Source organism: Spermophilus citellus (assembly GCF_964194105.1).
Source record: "Spermophilus citellus genome assembly, chromosome: 3".
Lineage (NCBI taxonomy): Eukaryota > Metazoa > Chordata > Mammalia > Rodentia > Sciuridae > Spermophilus > Spermophilus citellus.
Window position 1 is genome coordinate 142,546,019 of NC_138184.1, and position 20,207 is coordinate 142,566,225.

General features: G+C 43.4%; 2 protein-coding genes across 28 annotated transcripts in view; one reads left to right on the plus strand and one right to left on the minus strand.

Annotated features, from left to right (window-relative positions):
- Nucleotides 1-471, minus strand: part of WIPF3 (WAS/WASL interacting protein family member 3) — a 91,633-nt gene extending 91,162 nt beyond the window's left edge. The window contains exon 1 of one of the 2 annotated variants that reach the window (XM_081283923.1): nucleotides 242-471. The gene's annotated coding sequence lies outside the window, so the exon portion shown is untranslated. The remainder of the gene's footprint in view (nucleotides 1-241) is intronic. The other variant, XM_081283920.1, reaches the window with a different exon arrangement.
- LOC308643755 (uncharacterized protein) lies at nucleotides 8-16,939 on the plus strand. Of its 26 annotated transcripts, none has more exons than XR_014020812.1 (8): nucleotides 653-939; nucleotides 6,587-6,680; nucleotides 7,582-7,671; nucleotides 7,998-8,058; nucleotides 8,355-8,475; nucleotides 9,950-10,100; nucleotides 14,689-14,813; nucleotides 16,786-16,939. XR_014020812.1 is itself a non-coding variant. In XM_081283929.1 (7 exons), exons 1-6 carry the CDS (start codon nucleotides 817-819, stop codon nucleotides 13,595-13,597), a joined length of 636 nt encoding a protein of 211 aa, XP_081140055.1. In that variant the 5' UTR covers nucleotides 653-816; the 3' UTR covers nucleotides 13,598-13,643; nucleotides 16,786-16,939. The 26 variants fall into 26 exon arrangements, 7 of the variants coding, with proteins under 7 accessions (XP_081140053.1, XP_081140054.1, XP_081140055.1 ...); XR_014020814.1 differs by lacking the exon at nucleotides 8,355-8,475 and adding an exon at nucleotides 13,481-13,643; XR_014020815.1 differs by lacking the exon at nucleotides 8,355-8,475 and adding an exon at nucleotides 13,617-13,643.
- Nucleotides 16,940-20,207: the final 3,268 nt, after the last annotated feature.

Consider the following 20,207-nt stretch of genomic DNA (forward strand, 5'->3'; position numbering starts at 1 on the left):
TGGCCCGGCCTGAGTGAAGCGTCTGGGAGACGGTGGCGGGCACTAGGGCGGCGCAGAGCAGCGCCTGGATAGCGGCCCGGACCTGGGGTGGCAGTCTGGCGGGGGTCCCTTTGGCACTGGCGTGCGCACAGCAACCTGCCTCTACCCGAGGCCACTCCGCCTCGGGATTGGCCTGAGAGGACGCCACGGATCACCCTTTCCCCCTCGGACACCGATCGGGACACGCGCGCAGAGCCGCTACCTGCAGATGGCCGTGCCCTGGACGGGTCTGGACTCGAGGTGGGGCCGCCGTCCCCGCCGCCTCCCCGCTCTGGGCTCCGTCCCGCAGCGCCCGTGCTCCAGGCGACGCCGCTGAGGCCGCGCGGCGCTCGGTGCTGCGCGCTCGGTGTGCCCCGCTGGCTCCCGGTCCGCCAGCTCTGGTGCTGCCGGGACGCGGAGGCGGGGCCGCCGCCCCCACCTGCTAGCCGGCTCCAGCTCGGGAGCCGCGGCCGCCTAGCGCAGGGACTTGGCCCGGGAGGGCGGGGTCGCTCCAGCACCCGGGAGGCGGGTCCCAGTCGCGCGGCGCGCCTCCCAGGTACAGAGTCCCAAGTCTGAGCCTGGAGGAGAGTGGGGCCTAGGACTGGACTTCCCCAGATAGGAGCCCTTAGTGCCGGTGACCCATGGCCCAGCCCCGCCACTGTGGGGACCCGCCACTCCTTTGATCTATTAAAAAAAAAAATTCCGAGCTCTTATTGAGCTCCAGAATGGGGACGAAAGTGGGAACAAGATAGCCTCTTGTCTTCACGGAGTTCGAGGTATAGAAAGGGGAATCAACAAATGGGCAATTACAAGACAGAAAGAATCAAGTGGGGTTGGTCCAGGGGACTTGTGAGCGCGCATAGAAGAGACAGGTCAGAGAAGACTGTCCATGAGTGGAAGGTTCTTCGGCCAGAACTGAGGGTGAGCAGAATTATCCGGGTGAATTGAGGAGGTAGTTTCTTTGAGGTGGGGTAAAAGGGCTCTTTGAAAACTGAGGAGCCAGAGGAACTTGGTGTGGCCAGCAAATCCCTGTCACACTTCATGTTCAGATCCTTGAGGGTTGCAGGTTTGTGTCTGAGGCTGGGTGTACTCTATTACCCTAGGTGCGGTAATGGTTTGGTAAGCATTCTCTGTCTCCTATCTCCTGGGCATGCCTGCCAGCTAAGGGTGTACTCCTGGACTCTTGACTCTTCTTGAGTGTTTGAGTATCTATGAGCCAGATATCCTAGAGGGTGTGCTGGTGAAGGAGGCTGGGTCACTAACTGAGAAGGTCTGGAGCCGAGGAGAAACCTGTGCTGCATGCTTTTTGGAGGCTTGTAGAAGTTCCTGGGACCATTGGTAAGGGAGCAGTCAATGCCAACAGCAGGGCTCTCACACAAGAATTGCAACCTGTCTCCAGGTTCAGATGTGTAACAGCTGCTGTCGCAGTATGTTCCCCAAGCAACCCTCAGCTACTTTCTTAATTACTCATGTTTATAGCCTGACAATGTGTAGGCTTATGTTTATAGCAAAGATTAATATTACACTCAGGATGTCTTTCACTCCTGTCTTGCCAAGAACATGCTTTTTTTTCTCTCTTGATTTAGGTGAAGAAGGGCATATGCAGTAGTGAGTGGGTGCTTGTTTCCCCACTTTTGTCCTGCACCCTCTTGTCCCTTCCTCCTTTACAGCTGTACTATATGACCACACACAGGAAACCTGAAGCACATGCTCCAATCTAAAAGCCACAAGCCATTTTGGATGTGGAAAAAAATTCAAAGCATTTATCTAGGAACTCTCCTTCTCTGCGCTCTTAATGCTCATTCTAATTAAATACTAGTAGTGTTCTGATTCAACAAGGAAGAAAAGGTGAATTTGCAGAGAAGTTATTTCTGTGGGCCTAGAGAGTTCCCATCAGGTCTTCTGCTGAGCAGCCCGAGCATGAGCTAGTTGGATGGGAAGGCTGCTATTTATATTATGAGATGGATAGGTGCTGGCATGAATTGATTTATTTTTAAAAATGCCTGTTTCGAAGAGATGGAAAGGTGATAAGTGAGGAATCTGGAAAATAGGGTCATTTGGGCTTGAGAGCTTTGTAGGGCTTTTTATTCAATTGCCCAGTGTCTCATATCCTTGTGATGTATTCCTGCCATTAGCATCTTGAACATTACAGGAGGATTCATTCCCACCTACTTCCACCAGGATTTATGTAATTTTGAGAAGGCCCTGGCTATTCTTGGCAGACCCTGTGAGCCACCTTCCCAATCATCAAACCATTCTCCCCTTCTTCCCTATAGCCAGAATCTTGGGTCATGATTGGTCCAAGACTACCATGACAATCCCATTCCTGATTGCCAAACCTTTCTTGAAGCTAAGGAAATCATCCACCCAGTTTGGGTCAATGAGTTGAAATAGGGGGTTGGCTGAGGCTTCTGGCTCTATCCTTCCATTTCCCAGTCTCTTTATGCCTCAAACCTAAATAGCAACCACAAGACAATGAACATGAGGCCAAACAGTCCATATAATTAGGACAACAGCCAGGCATGGTGGCACACACCTGTAATCCCAGTGGCTCAGTAGGCTGAGACAGGAGGATCTCAAGTTCAAAGCCAGCCTCAGCAAAAGGGAGGTGCTAAGCAACTCAGTGAGACCCTGTCTCTAAGTAAAAAAAAAAAAAAAGGCTGGGGATGTAGCTCAGTTATTGAGTGCCCCTGAGTTCAATCCCGGTACCCTCAAAATAAATAAATAAATAAATAGATAAATAAATAAATAAATAAATAAATAAATAAATAAATAAAATAATCAGGACAGCAGAGAGGAAAATAGAGTCAGTGTGGTTGTTAGGCACTTGAACCAAAGCCAGTAACTCTCCACCTCTGGACTGTTTCTTATGTGAGAAAAATAGTTCCTGTTTATTTACGCCATGGAGATTGGGTTTCTAACCTTGCAAGCATATGTTGTGACCTGATAAAGGGCAAAATCTGCCTATTCTCCTTCACCAAATGCCTGTGATAGTTCACCTTTCACACCTTCTGCTTGCAACAAAGACACTTGCAAATGCACACTTGTCTGTTTTGTAACTTCTTGAGCTTTTCAAGAGCAAGGCAACTATAGAAATCTTAAATGTTTGCATGTATCACTTTCATCCCTCATGTATTTATAGATGAGTTATTTCATGGTGATAGTGCACTGGTGCCAAGGGTGTAAAGATGGATTCACAGCCCTGCCCCCAGGGAGTCATCAGCTTATAGATGACACAAGCTTGAAAATAGAGTATTGCAAGTCTATGTAGTGGAGGAATCTGCTCTGCAGGGAGAGGCAAGACAGAAGAAATGAAGGACTCTGGGTGGGGGGAGAAGGGAGACAGTAATACCTGAGCTGAGCTTCCATGGATGAACAGGGATTTCTCCTGCTAGAAACTGCGGGGGGAGGAAGAACATTTCAGGGAACAGAGTTTGAAAGAACTTGATAGCTCAGGAACCTAAAATTGCCCATGTCTGAATCCAAACTTATGGTCTTCCTCCCAAGCCTGGCCTACTCTCAGTGTTGCCCACCCCCACTCATCCAAACCTCAGTTGTCAGACTTTACCTGTTGAATCTGTCTATCTGCACCCCTGGGACCAGAGCCCAATACCTCTCTCTAGGACATCCACAGAAACCTCTTAGCTGGAATATTGGTTTGTTTTTCATCACTATAATGAAATACCCAAGGACTGTGTACCTGTCAAAAAGAAAGAGTATTAATTATCTCATGGTTTTAGAAGCTGAAAGTCCAAACAGCATAGTGCTGGGGGTATATTCAAGACCCCCAGTGAGTGAGTGGAACTGCAATAGTACCAAACCCTATATTTACTATGTTTTCTCCTAAACATACAAATCTATGAAAAGTTTAACTTACAAATTAGGTACAGTAAGAGATTATCAACAATAACTTACAGATAATTATAACAACATACTATATTAAAATTTTCAACATGATTACTCTTGTGTTTTGGAGCCATTAGTAAGTAAAATGAGGATTATTTGAACACAAGCAATTTAAAACTTATGTGATGTGAATTTCTTGAGTTTTAATATTTTCAGGCTTCAGTTGACTAAGGTTACTGAAACCTCAGAAGGGAAATTGTAGATAATGGGGACTACTGTATACGAGTTTTCATAGCAACATTATCCATAATAGCCAAAAGATGAATACAACACAAATTTCTATTAGGGGATGAATGGCTACACAAAATGTAGTATGTCCATATAATCAAATATTATTCAGTAATAAAAAAGAATGAAGTATTCACATGTGCTCCAACATGGATGAACCTTGTAAACAATATGCTAGGTGAGAAAAGCCAACCAAAAAAGTCACACATTGTGTGAATCCATTTATATGAAAAGGCAGATTCACTAGAGACAGTGATTGCTAGGGGTGGGAGTGGGGGCTCTGGGGAGTGACTCTTCAATGGAACAAGGTCTCTATTTGGTATTGCACACTAAGTGTGAAAGTACTTAATGCCACTGATTTGTACACTTTTACATGGTTTAAAGGGTGAGTTTTCTGTTATGTGCATTTTGTACAATAATAATTAAAAAAGAGGGGAGGGAAAAAAAGGGAGAGAATTGAACAACAGCAGGGGAGGTAGAGAGGGAAGATGGGAGGGGAGGGGAGGGAGGATAGTAGGGGATAGGAAAGGTAGCCGAATACAACAGTCACTAATATGGCATTATGTAAAAATGTGAATATGTAACAGATGTGATTCTGCAATCTGTATTTGGGGTGAAAATGGGAGTTCAAAACACAATTTGAGTCAAATGTATGAAAGATGATATATCATGAGCTATGTAATGCTTTAAATAATCAATAAAAAAATTAAAAAAAATAATTAAAAAAGATAAAATCTTCAAGGAGTGTGAGGGTCTATGGCAGTGGCTTCCCAGGCAGCACAACCCAGGTGCAGGGAAGAAGGCAGAATGGAGCCTTCTGCATAGAGAGGAGGCTCCATCTTGGACAGGTGAGCCAAGGGCCATGGAGGCCACTGCTGAGCACCAGGCTGAGGCCTGCAGGTTCCTAGGCTGAGAAACTGGACTTCAGAGCATAGCAGAGAAAAGAGAGCAAGAATTCTACTCAACCAGAAACTCCAGGCCAATAGGAGACCAAGCAGGTAATTTGTTAATTTGGGATGCAATTTTCATCTCACCATGCAGTATCCAAAAATTCTATTGTTCCAGAATGTGCTAGAACACAAAAAGTTGAGATCTACTTCACTTACTTATGAGAAGATAGGAAGGTGGAGAACTGTGGAGAACACAGAGCTTTACTGAAAAGTCAGGGAGAGAGGAACCAGTCTACAAAGCAGATGAGAGAGCTGGGCCGTGGTGGTGCAAGTCTGTAATCCCAGTGGCTTGGGAGGCTGAGGCAGGAGAATCACGAGTTCAAAGCCAGCCTCAGCAAAAGTGAGACCCTAAGCAACTCATAAAATCTTTGAAGAGCGTGAGGGTTTATGGCAGTGGCAGGGAAGAGGGCAGAATGGAGCCTTCTGTGAAGGGCCTGCATAGAGAGGAGGCTCCATCTTGGACAGATGTCTCTAAATAAAATATAAAAAAGGGCTGGGATTGTGGTTCAGTGGCTAAGTGCCCCTGAATTCAGTGAGAGAGAGGGAGGGGAAAGCAGATGGGTCAGAGAAAGAAGGGCTCAGAGAGATTGAGGCTGCAGAAATCAACGAGGAGAGAAGAATGACCCATAGTATCATGCTGCATGTTGGTGCCACATTCAATGGCCAAAAATTGTGACAATAAGAGAAGGTCATTGGGACTCTAGTATTTACAAGTTCAGCATGGTAGATCAAGCAGAAGCCCTGATGTTAGGGGACTGTGATGTGAAAAGGAGCTGGGGGAGCTCAGAACACACTGTGTGTGGTGTGCACTGATTTTTTTTTTTTAAACTTGATCAAGAAGAGAAGGAGAAAGACAGGATCACACCCACAAGGGGACAAAGAGTCAAAAGGAAGTTTTGTGCCTGACATGTGGTGAAGAGAAAACAGCCAGTGGTGAAAAGGGTTTCAAATTTTAGGGAAACAAGAGAGTTACACATGAAACAAGGAATTCTCTGAAATTCCTTCCTAGAGATGCTGAGAAAGGATTTGCTGAGCAATATTTTACAAAGTTTTCAAGACCTTTGATCCTTCTAAACAAATAGTATGAAGTAGTATTGAAAGTGTGGACCTTAAAATTAAAGATATGGATTAAACTGTTGCCAACTCCCAATTTCATTCTATCAGTAGCTTGTTAGATACTCAAAATCTCAGTTCTCTCATCTATAAATGGGTGCAATGATTTCTGTTGTGCTCGAGTGTCATTGGCAGACGACTAAGAAGTGTCGTAATAATTTTTCATAATTTCTATGAAATTCCTAAAATTGAATGCACTTCATTTTCCTATGAGGGGTCACAGAGATGTAAGGAGCTTTTACTGTTTTAATTAATCTGCATTCAGTAGAAATACCTACTAAAAGATAATTATTATTTAAAATGAGAAACATTCCACCTCACAACCTCCCCATGCATGCTATTTCAGAGCATTTTCCTTTCTCTACCAAAAGGTCGCCTCATTCTATAGTGTGGTAGAAGGGACAATCAATGCGGTAGAGGAACAAGGGGCGATGGATCCTGTGTGTCCTCCTCTCTTCTCTTTAGGTCTGTCACCCTTTAAGATTCGCTTTCCTCATCTGTCATTTCAGGGCTCTGCTGTACTCATGTGGTCCATTTCTCACAAGGCAAACTTTCCTTTCCTCTTGTTGGTTGAAATGGTCATTTGGGTTGTAGTGACTTACAATTATTAAGGATTTTCCTCATGTTATTGTAGTGATCATCCACCATCAGTGGAGGGTTTGGTCGTCATATGCAATGAGGAAAGGGAAGCTTAAGAGTTAATGGGCTTGCAAAAATCCTAGGCTGGTGAGAAAAGCTGTGAATGGAAACAAATCCTCTATTTTGCCACCATGCAACCAGCCTGTCCTCTCCCTGCCCAGCCTGGGGCCTGCCACTATGCATGTTCACGGGATGCTTAACTCATGACCTCTCAGCTTCATTGTGCCCACTGTGACCTCCATCCTGGTAGGAGATATCATGTCATGATGGAAGCCCTTTTAAGAGGATTCCACCTTCTTCTGGATTCCTTGTTTCTCCTAGTGACAGTAACACCCATTGATTCTATCAAGTATCAAACCTAGGTCCTCCATCTTCTCCCTGATATTAACCACCACCTTCTGATCCATCACAAAATCTTTCACATTCTGCCTCCCAGATACCTCTGTTCTGTGTTGTCTCCTGTGGTCACTGCTTTAATTTAGGGCTGGTCTATCGCCATCATCTCCAAACTGCCTTTACTGGCTCCAGTGTTCTATGCCCTCCTCCCAGCCATTCACTCTATTCTGCAGCCACAATAATCTTTCTAAAGTGAAATTTTTATCATCTAAATCATCTGTTTAAAATTCCTCCATCACTTTCTTTTGATCACAGGATAAAGCCCAAGTACTTAGTGTTATTTGTAAAGATCCTCAACCTTGTCTCATCCTGGGTTCCTCCCCTCCCCCAGCATCACACTGTGCTCCACTGTCCCCAAGGACTGGTACCACTGGATTCTCCTGTGCTCTCCTGACTCTGCCTTTACTGGAGCCATTCCTCGGTATATAAAACCTTTTCTCTCTTTATTTCCTGCTGAACTCCTCCTCCTCCTTCAATGTCAATGTTCCCTATTCCAAGAAAGCTTTCTGAACCACAGGGGCCCCTGAACACTCAACACTTTCTCCCTATTTGACTTCAGCACTCACAGCATGGCTCATAACTGTTTATTCATTTGTATCCTAAGGGCACAAATGGTGTCAGGGTCCTAGTGCCACAAGCACTCAACACGCTTTAGGTATCACTTAATAAGTTAACACTCCGTAAATTTTGAATTGACTAATACGTTAATAAAAACAGTATCCAGCCCTCTTTTTCTCACACATCCAGGAAAAATTCTGCACCAGAAGGACCACAGCTTAGAGGTAACAAGTCAGCCGAATTTCCCTCCGTGAGAAGGGACTCCAGCTGGACTTGCATGGTGTGAAGTAATGCAGCCCTTGGGAACAGAGTGTTAGAATATGAAAGCAAATTGTTTCTGAGCAGTCCTGACCCAGATCTCCACTTTGTAACTTTGTAGCTTTTTTTAAAATAGTGGGGCAAAATTCAGAACAACAGTCCCACACATTCCAAATGTTAAAACAAAAAAAAACTGGACCAAGGTTAAACAGACAGTAACACTCAAGATTGTTCTGCCATTTGGGGCTGTTTGTGCTTAAACTCCCTAAACAGAGGTGCTGTTTGTAGGGATGATCAGGCATCAACTGTTCTTGAAAGTCCTGGCATTCTGCGCAGTAAGATGATATCAAGTGTGGCATGTCACGTGGTGCTCAATGATTACTTAACAACAACAGAGAATGTTAGAAAGGTGAGTCTACCAGGTGACATAGCCAGGACTTGGTCAATCAGTTATCAAAAAGACAAACTTTGTCTTACTCTTTCATAGCAAGTTCAAATACAAGTTTAGCTCTGCATTCCTCCGTCACAGCCCCACCACCACCTCAGTGCTGCTATGTGTTGAACAGTGATTATGTAAGGTCGAAGGAAGATATTGTGCCACACAGAATAAAAGAATAGCATCCAGGCATGGTGGTGCATGCCAGTGGCTTGGGAGGCTGAGGCAGGAGGATCACGAGTTCAAAGCCAGCCTCAGAAAAAGCAAGGCACTAAGCAATTCAGTGAGACCCTGTCTCCAAATAAAATACAAAATAGGGCTGGGGATGTGGCTCAGTGGCTGAGTGCCCTGAGTTCAATCCCTGGTACCCACCTCCCCCCCCCAACAAAAGATAAAAGAATAGCATGCTTGTCCTCCAGTGGCCTAGTCCACTGGTCTCTACAGCTTAGAGAGAATAGAGATCGTGTTTTGAAAATGCTTGAAAGGAGATGACCATAAATCAAAGTATGTCTTAATCAGCTGAAAATATTTATCCTTCTTCTTAGCTATTCAACAGAATAGTCAGGAAGCACTTAGAGGAGAAGGGGGGAGGAATGACCCTGGAAAAGCTTTCTGAAGAAGGAAATATCAGCAGCCGAGGCAGATTATGATAGCAAAGACCATGTGATCCTGCAGAAAAAAATGCACAGAAATTTCAAGGTGTAACATCCAAGACCTGCATTATAATATAGATGTGAACAGGTTAGAAATATACCTGGAAATTCCTTTAGGAAAAAAAAATGCTCATTGTGTTGGAGAGGATAGAAACTGAAGGGATGGGGGAAGGCCAATGAATGAAATGAAATGAAAAAGTAATAAGTAAATTGATCAGATAAATGTGCCTACCTAGGTGCCAACCACTGTTCTAAGCACTATTCTTGTCTCAACTAATTTTATTCTCATAGTAGCAAAGAGTCAGCCCCTGGCTTCTGCTCTTAGCCACTTCCCAATGCTGTCTCTGAGAACAGGACTCAGTGCGCTCATCCATGTGTGGGCAAATGAAGACACAGCTGTAGTTTGACTGTGGTTTTTCCACATGTGCTGGAAGCTTGGTCCCGGCATTGAAAGGTAGTGGGAACTTTAAAAGGTCAGCCTAGTAGGAAGAGATTAGGACAAGACCATTCTTGTGAAGGGATTAATGCTGGCCTCCCAGAAGGATTTAGGGCTCTTTGGGGTGGATTAGTTCTCAAGAGAGCAGATTGTTATACAAGATCAATCCTGGACCCTCCTTGCTCTCTTGAGTCCTCTCTTAGCATGTGATCATTCTTGTGTGTGCTACCTCCATAGGATGCCATTTACCATGTTGTAATGCAACCAGGGGGCCCTTGCTTGATGCTGTTTGGTTTTTCTAACCATCTGAACCATAAGCCAAATAAACCTACTTTCTTTATACATTTCTCTTTAACAGATATTCTGTTACAGCAGCACAAAATGGACTAATACAACCTTATGGTGGCAACTCCATTAACAAACTCCCTTTCCTGCTTCTCCTGCTCCCCAGGCAGGCAAGGACCATGTCTTCTTTTGCTTTAAACAGAAAGAAAAACATTTTATTCAAGGTATGTTTAATTTTGCTTTTAATGATAAAGTAATATATGTTTCTTGTTCTTCCTGCAGAGAGAATTTGGAAAGTACTGAAATTACAAAGAAGCCCAATTATGTATCATCCCATAATTATCCCACATACACAGATAAACATAGATAGTTGGTTTTCTGTTGTTTTAGTGCTTTTGTTTTTGTTTGTGGTGCTGGACATTGAACCTGGGGTCTCGCACCAGCTAAGTAGGTGCCTTATCACTAAACTACACCCTCAGTCCCATTGATGGTTTTTAAATGTGTTTCTCTGAAGAACACACACCATCTATATACTATATCCATACACACATGATCTGCTGTCTTCACTTCACATGCCAGCATGAGCAGACTCCAGTGATGGGAATGGGGACACCCAGAAATCCAACTTTTGGAGAAGTTCTCTCCTCATTTGATGGTTCAACCTGGGAGTGACATTACACCTGAGGGCACCTTGATTTCAAAAATCCAGTGCTTATTTGGAGTGAGACTAAGGGCTAGGTCCCACTAGCAAATGAAAAGTCTGAATTATAAAATAAAACGACGTTTTACCCGGGGTCAAATCACAAGCCTAAAAGGAAGTAGGACATGGAACTCCATCATGGTAGAATGGAACCCTCCCTCTTTCTCTTGATTGGGGACAGTGCGGAGCCCCAACTTAGAAGCAAGGGAAAAACCTAAATCAGCCTCTTATATTGCTCACCTCTTCAAAGGCCTACTGAGGGTGTTTGGTTCCAATGTAAAAGGGGAGGAAATCTCCCTGGCTTCTTCAATCACCTGCTCTTTCAAAGAGAGCAGGAAAGAAAGGGAACACGGGGGCACGTGGGCGCATGTCAAACAACCCAGCACACATGTGTGGTCCTGTCCTTGTCAGCCCAACAAAATGCTTCTTTTACTAGCTAGATTTCTTAGTGACAAACTTAACACAGTGAGTTTTCACATAATACCTATCTTGGGAGAGATGTTTTGTTAGCTGTCTCCTTCCCTGATTCAGTTTGACAGATTCTTTCTCTCTGCAATTTATCTCATTAATGCATTTTGGCTCCCCCACCCCACCCCTCATCCACAGTTAAACTGGGTTTCTAAGGACGCCGGAACTGAACAGTCTGGTGCTTAGTAAACCATTCCAGTGTATCTTTTGTTCTAAAATCTTCAAATTGAATAAGTGAAAATGGATAAAAATGCCATCTGCTTGTGTGTGTGTGTGTGTGTGTGTGTGTGTGTATGTGTGCTGTCAGCGACTGCATCTCTGAGATAAAATGGCATTTCCTGTGGGCGCTGAGATGGAGATAAACAAAATCTGAGGAAACCTTGATTTCTAGAATCTATAGGATTAGTGGATAGAGTATTGAAGCTCTAATATAGACAGGCTTAATGCTAGATCAATACTAGTTTATTTTATTTAATATTTTGTTTATCTCATTCCAATGGAGAATGGCATTGCAGTAGTTTGGATGATTTAGTAGAAGGAAAACTATTTTAATTGTTAAAAAATTCATTTTTGAAACATCAAAGATAATGCGCATTGTTTAAACATAGTGCTGATGCGTTTGTATGAAAACCAGAATTTCCTTGTTGCCCCATTCCTCTTCTGCAGAGGCAACTATTCTCAACTCTTTTAGTTTTTTATCTTCTTGTCTGTGTCCACATTCTTAAAAATATGCATAAACTTCCATTTCTCAGTTAATCTATTTTAGATGTTATTGCTTGACTTCCATCATAGTCCACGAGGATTTAACTTTTGTAATTGCCTCATTTTAAATTTTTTTTTAATGTCTGCTTCGTTTTCTTTGTATCTACTGCTAAATTTTCTTACACCCTCCTACAGTTTCTCCATGCAAATTTCAAATCCTCTATCCATTCTGTTCTCCTACTGCAACTGAACTAGTTGCTCTGTGGGTCTGCTGAACAGCTGTCCTCCTGGGAACTCCCCCCAACCCCTGCCTCCCAGGCTAGCTGTCCTGTTTCCTGGATCCCATATTCTCCCCTTTCTTGAATTTTCACCTAGAACATTCTTCAATAGTTAAAAGTGTCTACACGTTTGATAATTTGGTAGTTCGTTTTACCACATACAGGACTCTAGGATAAAGTCAGTTTTCTCAGAATTTTGGCAGCGCTCTCCCCACACCCACACTTCACCCCATGGTATGGTGGAGAAGTCCCTTGCCATTCTCAGCTCTGATCTTCTGGGAACTTATCTTGGATTTTCTAAGTCCAGCAATCTGAAATATTGCCAACATGGGCCTTGCTTGGATCCTTTCTCAGGGAATCTATCTGGAAGCAATTTCCTGATTGTAATTCTGAGTATTTATGAGTAATTTCTTCCCATCCATTTTCTCGGTTCACCCTTGATAGACTTCCCATTAATCAAAAATTGGACCTTGTAGTAGACTGCTAATTGCCTACCTAAGTATTTAAATCCTCCCCTTCTTCCTTTGTAGGAAAATACTTATTAATGATCATGCCAAAGTATCCAGATAAAAGAATACATTCCTAGACTCCTTTGCAATTAAATTAGATGAAGTAACTAAGTTCTGGACAAAAAACCTTATGTGGAGACATTAATACAGGGTTTCTTGGAAAACTGCCTTTGGAACTGGCTTAGTTGAGAACAGTGCCCTTCCTGACTCTTTCTTCTTGATGCTAGAAAGTAGACATGATAACCAGAGCTCCAGCAGCTCTTTTGTTGTTGTTGTTTTGTTTTTAGTTGTAGATGGACATAATACCTTTATTTATTTATGTTGATGTGGTGCTGAGGATCAAACCCAGTGCCTCACACATGCTAGGCAAACGTTCTGCTACTGAGCTACAACCCCAGCCCTTCTAGCAGAAACTTCTAGGCAAATATTTTGTTCTGGCTTAAACCAGGAAGTGAATTTGATTATAGAAGCCACAAAAGGCCAGAACAAAATATTTGCCTAGAAGTTTCTGTGGAGCTGCCATATTGACCTCAGCCTGCCTGCCTCCATTTAAGAGAGAATAAACTCTGGTGCTTTTAATAAATAATAATATTGTGTGTGTGCATATAATATATATGTGGACAAAATAATATATACACAAATCTAGTTTTATATGGTATAGACACCTAGACAGATACCCTAATTTTAACATTTAACATTTTCTCTGCTGTTTGGTGAACTTTCCTGGGGTTTTCTTTGAAACGTTCTCATTTCTTAGAGTTTTTTCTTGTTACATGATTGCTCTTGTTCCCTGGATGTGATATCTTCTTTTATCTCTGATTTTTTTTTCCAGTGGGTATGTGGGAGGGGGACAAATTTTCTTCTGTTTCTAGCATTGTTTCTATGTTCCCAAGATCCCTTTTGTTGCTTTTCCTGTGTCTCTCTTTCTTTTGCCCGGTGTGTTAAAGAAGTCTGTGTGCCAGTTGGCAGCTCCCTTTCTGCACATGAGCCTTGATAAGGCTCAGTCTCTCTGCAGGGGACCAGGAAGGACGCAGCCTTCAGCATTTGAAGATATTTTTCTCTAAGTCTGTTACATTTTTCTAGAAAAGGATCTTCCATCTTCCCATGGGAGTAAGTCAACCTGCCAGTGGAAATTCTTGGATCTGGGCGGGAAAGGGGCATCTCACTGTCTTGTATGCAGATTTACCCCGCCATGTTGAACCCTTGCCTTCTCCTCCACCTCCACGGGACTGTTGTCCCAATGCTGGAATGTCTCTTGACTTTCTTGGTCATTAAAAAACAAAATATAATGAAATTAAAATTCATTAGTACATGTTCTTGATTTGCCTCTAGATGTTAGTGAACAATAATTTAACCTTAAATGCCTGGAATATACTTAGTAGGTAAAATGTAAATTGGTCTCCCACCCCCATAAACATAAGCCAGAAAACAAGTAGGCAGAAGCCCAGACCAACAGCCAAAGGCAGCTCCTCTGCCATTGGCACAACTAGATGGATTGGAGGAAGGTTGTCTTCTTCCTCTTCCATGTAACTATGATCTCAGCACTTCCTTTGCCTCTGTTTTTGGGGGGTTAAGAGATGAAGAGACTAAAGTTCTGGTTCTCACATTTCCTGTGATGAATGCTATTGGTTTTTGCAACTGCAGTGAGCTTTCTATTGTATCTGCTGAGGGAGGTGAGGCATGATATGGTGACCTTCTGTTTATAGAGATGTGAATTGGTGGGAGATGGTCATAAAGTGATAACAGGAGCAAGAACAGCTGATCGTGTGCTGGGCACATCATAGGCACTGTTTCATTCCATTTGTGATGGCAATACTGTGAGGTGTACACTACGCTCAGTGTCCCCATCTGTCAATGCAGAAAATCAGATAAAGGGGTTAAGTAACTTTGCCCAAAATCATACTGTGGACAGTGAGGATCTGGGATTTAAAAATATGTCTCTGGGTCCATTTGCAGCACAGAGATACTATAATGTGTTTTATTTGTATTTGTATTTCTTTCTTAATCCAGTTACCTCAGATGTTAAAAATTTGGAGTGTATTTTTCAATATTATTTTTTCTTATGTGTATATTAATATATACAATATTTTTTGAAAGTGGAATTTAATTTAATCTTAATTTTTTTTTTTAAAAAAACAATGCTTGTTTTACTCAGCTTCTTCACAGCTGTGACTAAAAGGCCCAATGAGAACAATTGTAGAAGGGGAAAAGTTTATTTGGGGGCTCACAGTTTCAGAGGTCTCGTCTATACGTGGCTGGCTCCATTCCTCTGTGCTCAAGGTAAGGCGGACATCATGGCAGAAGATTATGGTGGAAGGAAGTGGCTTACATGATGATCAGGAAGTGGAGAAAGACTCCACTAGGCAGAAATATATACTGCAAAGCCATGCCCCCAATGCCCACCTCCTCCAGCCACACCCTACCACTCAGTTAATCCCTGCTCTTATTTTTATGAAGTTAATAGTTTGCAGACTTATAGCCAGAATGTTCTGTTAAGTAATGAGACCAATCATCATGGAATTAGCTTGAACTTAAAAAAAAAAAAGAGCCTTAAAAACATCTCCCATTAAAGAATTTTCTGACAAACTGAAGCCATAGCTAGCTGACCCTACATAATGAAGGTGCATGTAGGTTTCAACAGCAAAGCCTAAAGTTTGGTTTCTATCTTAATTCCCAGTCCTTCTGAAGCTAGGGGACAAAAGGCAGTCAATGTAGATAATAAATAATTGGGTCTGGTTGGGAAGATGGGGGCTGGTTGGAAAGGAAAAGAAATCAAATGCTGTCATCTCCAAAGCCCCTCTTCCTCCCCCTCTAACCTGTTGCTAAGGTAACTTGCCCCAGGAATTATTCCTTCCTGCAGGGAGTTGTAAGAGTTGTTAATTAATGCCTCCTGGATTGGTCCCTTCATGCCAGTACCTCTAGGCGACATAGCTCCCATTCTTGGTTTAATCCATCTTTACCTTTTGGCCCAACCACTTTTTGGTCACTTACGAAGAATGGGGAGAAGAGAGAGGCAAGATAAGGTATTAGGTAGTAGCTAGCAATGAGCAGTGAAATGCAGGCAAGGTTACAAGTGTTTTTTGCGGGGGGTGGGTGGGTACTGGTGATTGAACTCAGGGGCACTCAACCACGGAGCCACATCCCCAGCCTTATTTTGTATTATATTTAGAGACAGGGTATCACTGAGTTGCTTAGCACCTGGCTTTTGTTGAGGCTGGCTTTGAACTCTCGACCCTCCTGCCTCAGCCTCCTGAGCCGTTTTAAGGCCTTCTTTAAACAACTTCCAATGTAGATGAGAAAGCAAAGGGAGGTAGTTAATTTGAAGAAAATTAACAGAAGGGAGCTAGTTGAAAATTAATCAAGAGAAAAGGATTAATGGGACTAACTCTTGACAGGGCCCATTGATGTTTATGCGAAGCTAGAAATTATGGCTGTGGGTAAACATCAAAGGTACGCCCCCCATTGCACCACCTCCTCCAGCTACACCCCACCACTTCAGTTACCACTCAGCTAATCCCTAAGAGGGGATTAATTCACTGGTCGGATTCAGATTCTCATAGCCCAGTCATTTCTCCTCCAACCATCTTGTATTGTCACACAAGTGAGCTTTTGGGAGACATCTTACATCCAAACCATAATACTTTGTAAGCATAAGGTCACATGTCCCAAAGGTAACTCTTAGTTTCTAAATCCATTTCCTACCACAGTGCCCTCCCACAAAGATCCACCTTAGCCTTCACTAGCCTAGCAAAGAGGATAAAAAGAGTGTCCTAGCATCTCTTATGGCCTCCTAAGATTATAAGATGCTTACACCATCTTGTGTAAATTAACATTTGTCTGGAAGGAAGATTCCTTTAGTAGCGTAGGTGCACTAAGGTAACTTCTGACTTGCTACTGACCCCAGTGCACACATTATCATGGGATTGACTCTGTAGATGAAGCCCCCTAAATAGGATGGCCACCATGACAGTTCCAGAGAGGTCAAAAACTCCACCACTGGATGTGGAGGAGGAGTTGAACCGGACTGGCAAAGAGTACACCCGGTGGTCCCCAGGTCTCCTGGTAAACATCAAACAGTAATACACTTGGAGACAGTATTGTCTCCTTTATCATCCTCTGTTCCAAGACAGCCCACTCCCTCTCCCAAGAGTGCTCTCTGCTTGAGCCTCACTCTGCTCTTACTTTACTTTCCCCTATATTAAAGTTCTCTTGCATGGCTTTTGGTTTCTAACTTTAAATTTTCTTTTGCCAGAACTGAGGTTTGGAGTTTGAGCTCCCTGCTTTCCTGTGATAACAGTGAGAAGGAGAGTTACCTGACACTCCTACTTCTTTAGATACCAGTTCTGGACTCCTTCTCTGCAGAGAAGTCTGTCTCTGTTCCATCCTTTAAAGAAAACTTGCTAGAACATACCCTTGCTTTGGTGTTTCTTGGGTGTTCAATCTTCACATCTGGGGAAATGGAACTCGGCCCTGATTGATTTTCATCAGCCTTATTTTGCTCAGCTAGGAAACAGATAATAAAGGTGGCTCCTGTATTGTCATAATAAAGAAATGAGAGAGGAGACAGGAAGTAGATGTGAGATGCAATGCAGTCTTCATGGCAGGAGAAAATTCTAAGTGGCCAAGGAGGCTACAGCTAATTAGCTGACCTACCCAATGATCAACATCCCCCTTTTGAAAAGCACAAGTGCTCTCGTTGGTTTGGAATTACTGGGCTTCCATCTTAATAACATATTTATGGTTATTTACAAATAATCATCCAAAAATCACAGAAGCTTGGGTGCTTTAGGATTATTGGAAATTCACTTACCCAGTGGATTCTCCATTCCTGCTCACCCATCCCCCAAACATTGTTTTCCTTGGTGGAAGTGACAGTGCAAATGAAAATGTGCAGAGCTGCCTGGGTGTTTCTGCACTCTGAGTTCTTTGGTGGGGGGAGATGGGGCCTGTGATCCAGAAAATAGTCTGGATTGCCCTTTCCCTCTTCTCTTAAGCAAACAGGACAGGAGAAAAGAACTTCAGGGTAATCCAAAGTCTTCAGGATTGTTCAGTAGGTAAATACCCTGGTGTTTCCAGCCCTAGTGAATCAGACACATTATTAAAATTGTTCATAAATTGCACCAAGATTAAAGCTCAATGAGCAAAAAAGCCCTTGGATAATAGCTGGTTTTATATAACTGAAAAGACTGTGGGATGGAAAAGCAAAAGGAAGAAGCGCTATTCAAGCCTAGACCGTTAACATGGTGCATTTTGTTAGAGGAGACAGATTTTTTTCTCATTGAAATTATCTGGGAGAAAAACAGGGGAAAAGACAGAAACAGGGGATGGAAATCTGTATTGTATACCCCACGGAAATGTGTAAAAGAAAATGTTCCTTTGAAACTGAGCTTCAAATGCTGCTGTTTGGAGTTTACCAATCCCTCTTGGCACACCCACCCACTGTGGCAGTATAACCTGTAACCTGGTGTTCTTTTATGGATCCCTAAGATCACAAGCACTTTGCTCACACCATTCTGTGAAAATAAACAAGAAGATAAAGTCTGGCCTTCCTTTTGTTCCTGGGTGTCATTCCCCTCCTTCTGAAGACCTTAGCCCTTGCTCCCGTCTCTGACATCCATCTTTATCTGCTCCAATTGCTGCCTGGCTGCCCTCAGAAGGTGGAATGGGGGTTCATCTTCACTCTGAGTAATGACAGGATTCACTGTTCTCCACCACAAGAAATCGTTACAGGTTAAATAACCCTGGGCAGGAGCCTTAATGGGCTTGTTGGCAGCGGATCGGCCGCCAGCTTAAAAACTGAACAGCTTCTCTCTCTTCTTCACAAGAACATTTGAGAATATTTTCTTTATGGTCAGGGAGTGTCAACCTTAAAAAAAAAAAAATCCCTAAGAGCTGTAATCGGAAAGAATCAATCTTTGCTCTAAAATTGAAAGCTTTTTGGATTGAATAAACTTAAAACAGAGGTGAAAATCTCATTAGCCTATGAAAAAAAGAAAATCTTTTCCTTTTTTCCTTAAGAAGAGATTGAGGTTGCCCAGAGAAGAGCCCCAAAGAAGCTTAGTGGCCGGGCAGGAGGAAGTCCCAGGCTGTCAGCAGGCCCCACCTCTGCTCTGGATTTGCAGAGTAGACTAGAAAGGGGTTGGAAGCTCTCCCTAGGGAACCTCCTGCTGGGTGGGCCCAGCGGGGCATGGGCAGGAGCAGGGGGCTTAGAATTCTAAGTACCTATTTTGTGCTCTGGCTGCCCACCCACCTATCTGCTGTGGGAACTGGGGCAAGCTATTTACCTTTGTGTAAGTTTCCTTTATCTGGATCTCTGCGTTTGGTGACAGCAACTGTTCAATAGCAGCTGTTGAATTCACAAGACAGAGTGTGAAGCACAGAAACAAGGATGAAGAGCCTTATGTCTATTCATTGTTATATTATTTAACTTCCCCATCAGCATCTCCGTGTGCATGTTTTCTGTTTTAGTCAGCTTTTTCACTGCTGTGACTAAAGGACCCGACCAGAACAGCTGTAAAGGAGGAAAGGTTTATTTAGGGGCTCATAGTTTCCGAGGTCTTAGTCCATACGAGGGTGGTGCAGGGTTTGAGGTGAGGCTGAACATGATGGCGGGAGAGTGTGGCAGAGGGAAGCAGCTCACATGATGACCAGGAAGCAGAGAGAGGTCTCCACTCACCAGATACAAAATATATACCCCAAAGGCACGCCCCCACCTCCTCCAGCTACTGAGAAACTGATGTGACTCCATTTTTGAAAATAAATAAGAGCAGCTTCTACCTCAAGGCCTGTCCTAAGGAAAGGGGCGTGACTCTTGTCCTTGGAAAAACTCACAGAGCCTTTCTAGGCAGATAACCACCCTGTTGAGTTGTTTGTCTGCAAATAACAGGAGAGATCTGGGGCGCCAGGTGTCCCTGACTCAGTTAGGCTAGGTGAAGACCCATAGCAACCCCCCTAGCAACCACCAATCAGCATGAGACAGGGAAAATACCTGGGATGCCAGATGATCCCCCAGTAGTTTATGGTGGTCGATAACATGTTGGGAAACCATATAGTTTAGCACGTACACCCCTCATGGCTTAAACCAGTCAGTTCAAAGGAATCCCCCTCTTGTACTAACCAATCACCCCTACCCAACTTGTTCCAGCCAGTGAATATGCTAATCAATGTTAAGAGTTGTTGTTTGACTTCCCTGTGGTATGGAATGATTTGCTGTGTGATGTTGTGACACATAGAGTATCCCCCCAAAACCTATAAAATCTCACTGGACAAAGGACCAGGACTCACTCCCTGGGACCGCTGCGCCGGGAACAGTTGTGAGTCCAGGCTCGAGCTTGCAATAAAGACTCTTGTGTGATTGCATCGGATTCGGCTCCTGGAGGTCTATTGGGGTCCCACGAATCTGGCATCTCACTACACCCCACCACTTCAATGGTGGATTCAGATTCTCATAGCCCAGTCATTTCTCCTCCAACCATCTTGCATTATCTCACAAGCAAGCTTTTGGGGGACATCTTATATCCAAACCATAACACTTTATAAGCATAAGGTCACATGTCCTAAAGGGAACTCTTAGTTTCTAAATCCTTTTCCTAAAAAGTGCCCTCCCACAAAGATCCACCTTAGCCTCCTCTAGCCTAGCAAATACAATATAAAGAGTGTCCAGCATCCTCTTAT

What these genes read in the sequence shown, in the direction of transcription:
- LOC308643755 (XM_081283924.1), top strand. Translation starts at nt 817, where the DNA reads ATGGGCAATTACAAGACAGAAAGAATCAAGTGGGGTTGGTCCAGGGGA. An exon ending in TTCTTCGGCCAGAACTGAGG is followed by an intron (nt 940 to 6,586) that starts GTGAGCAGAATT and finishes CTCTACCAAAAG; the next exon opens with GTCGCCTCATTCTATAGTGT. An exon ending in AGAAAAACATTTTATTCAAG is followed by an intron (nt 10,101 to 13,616) that starts GTATGTTTAATT and finishes ACATTTTTCTAG; the next exon opens with AAAAGGATCTTCCATCTTCC.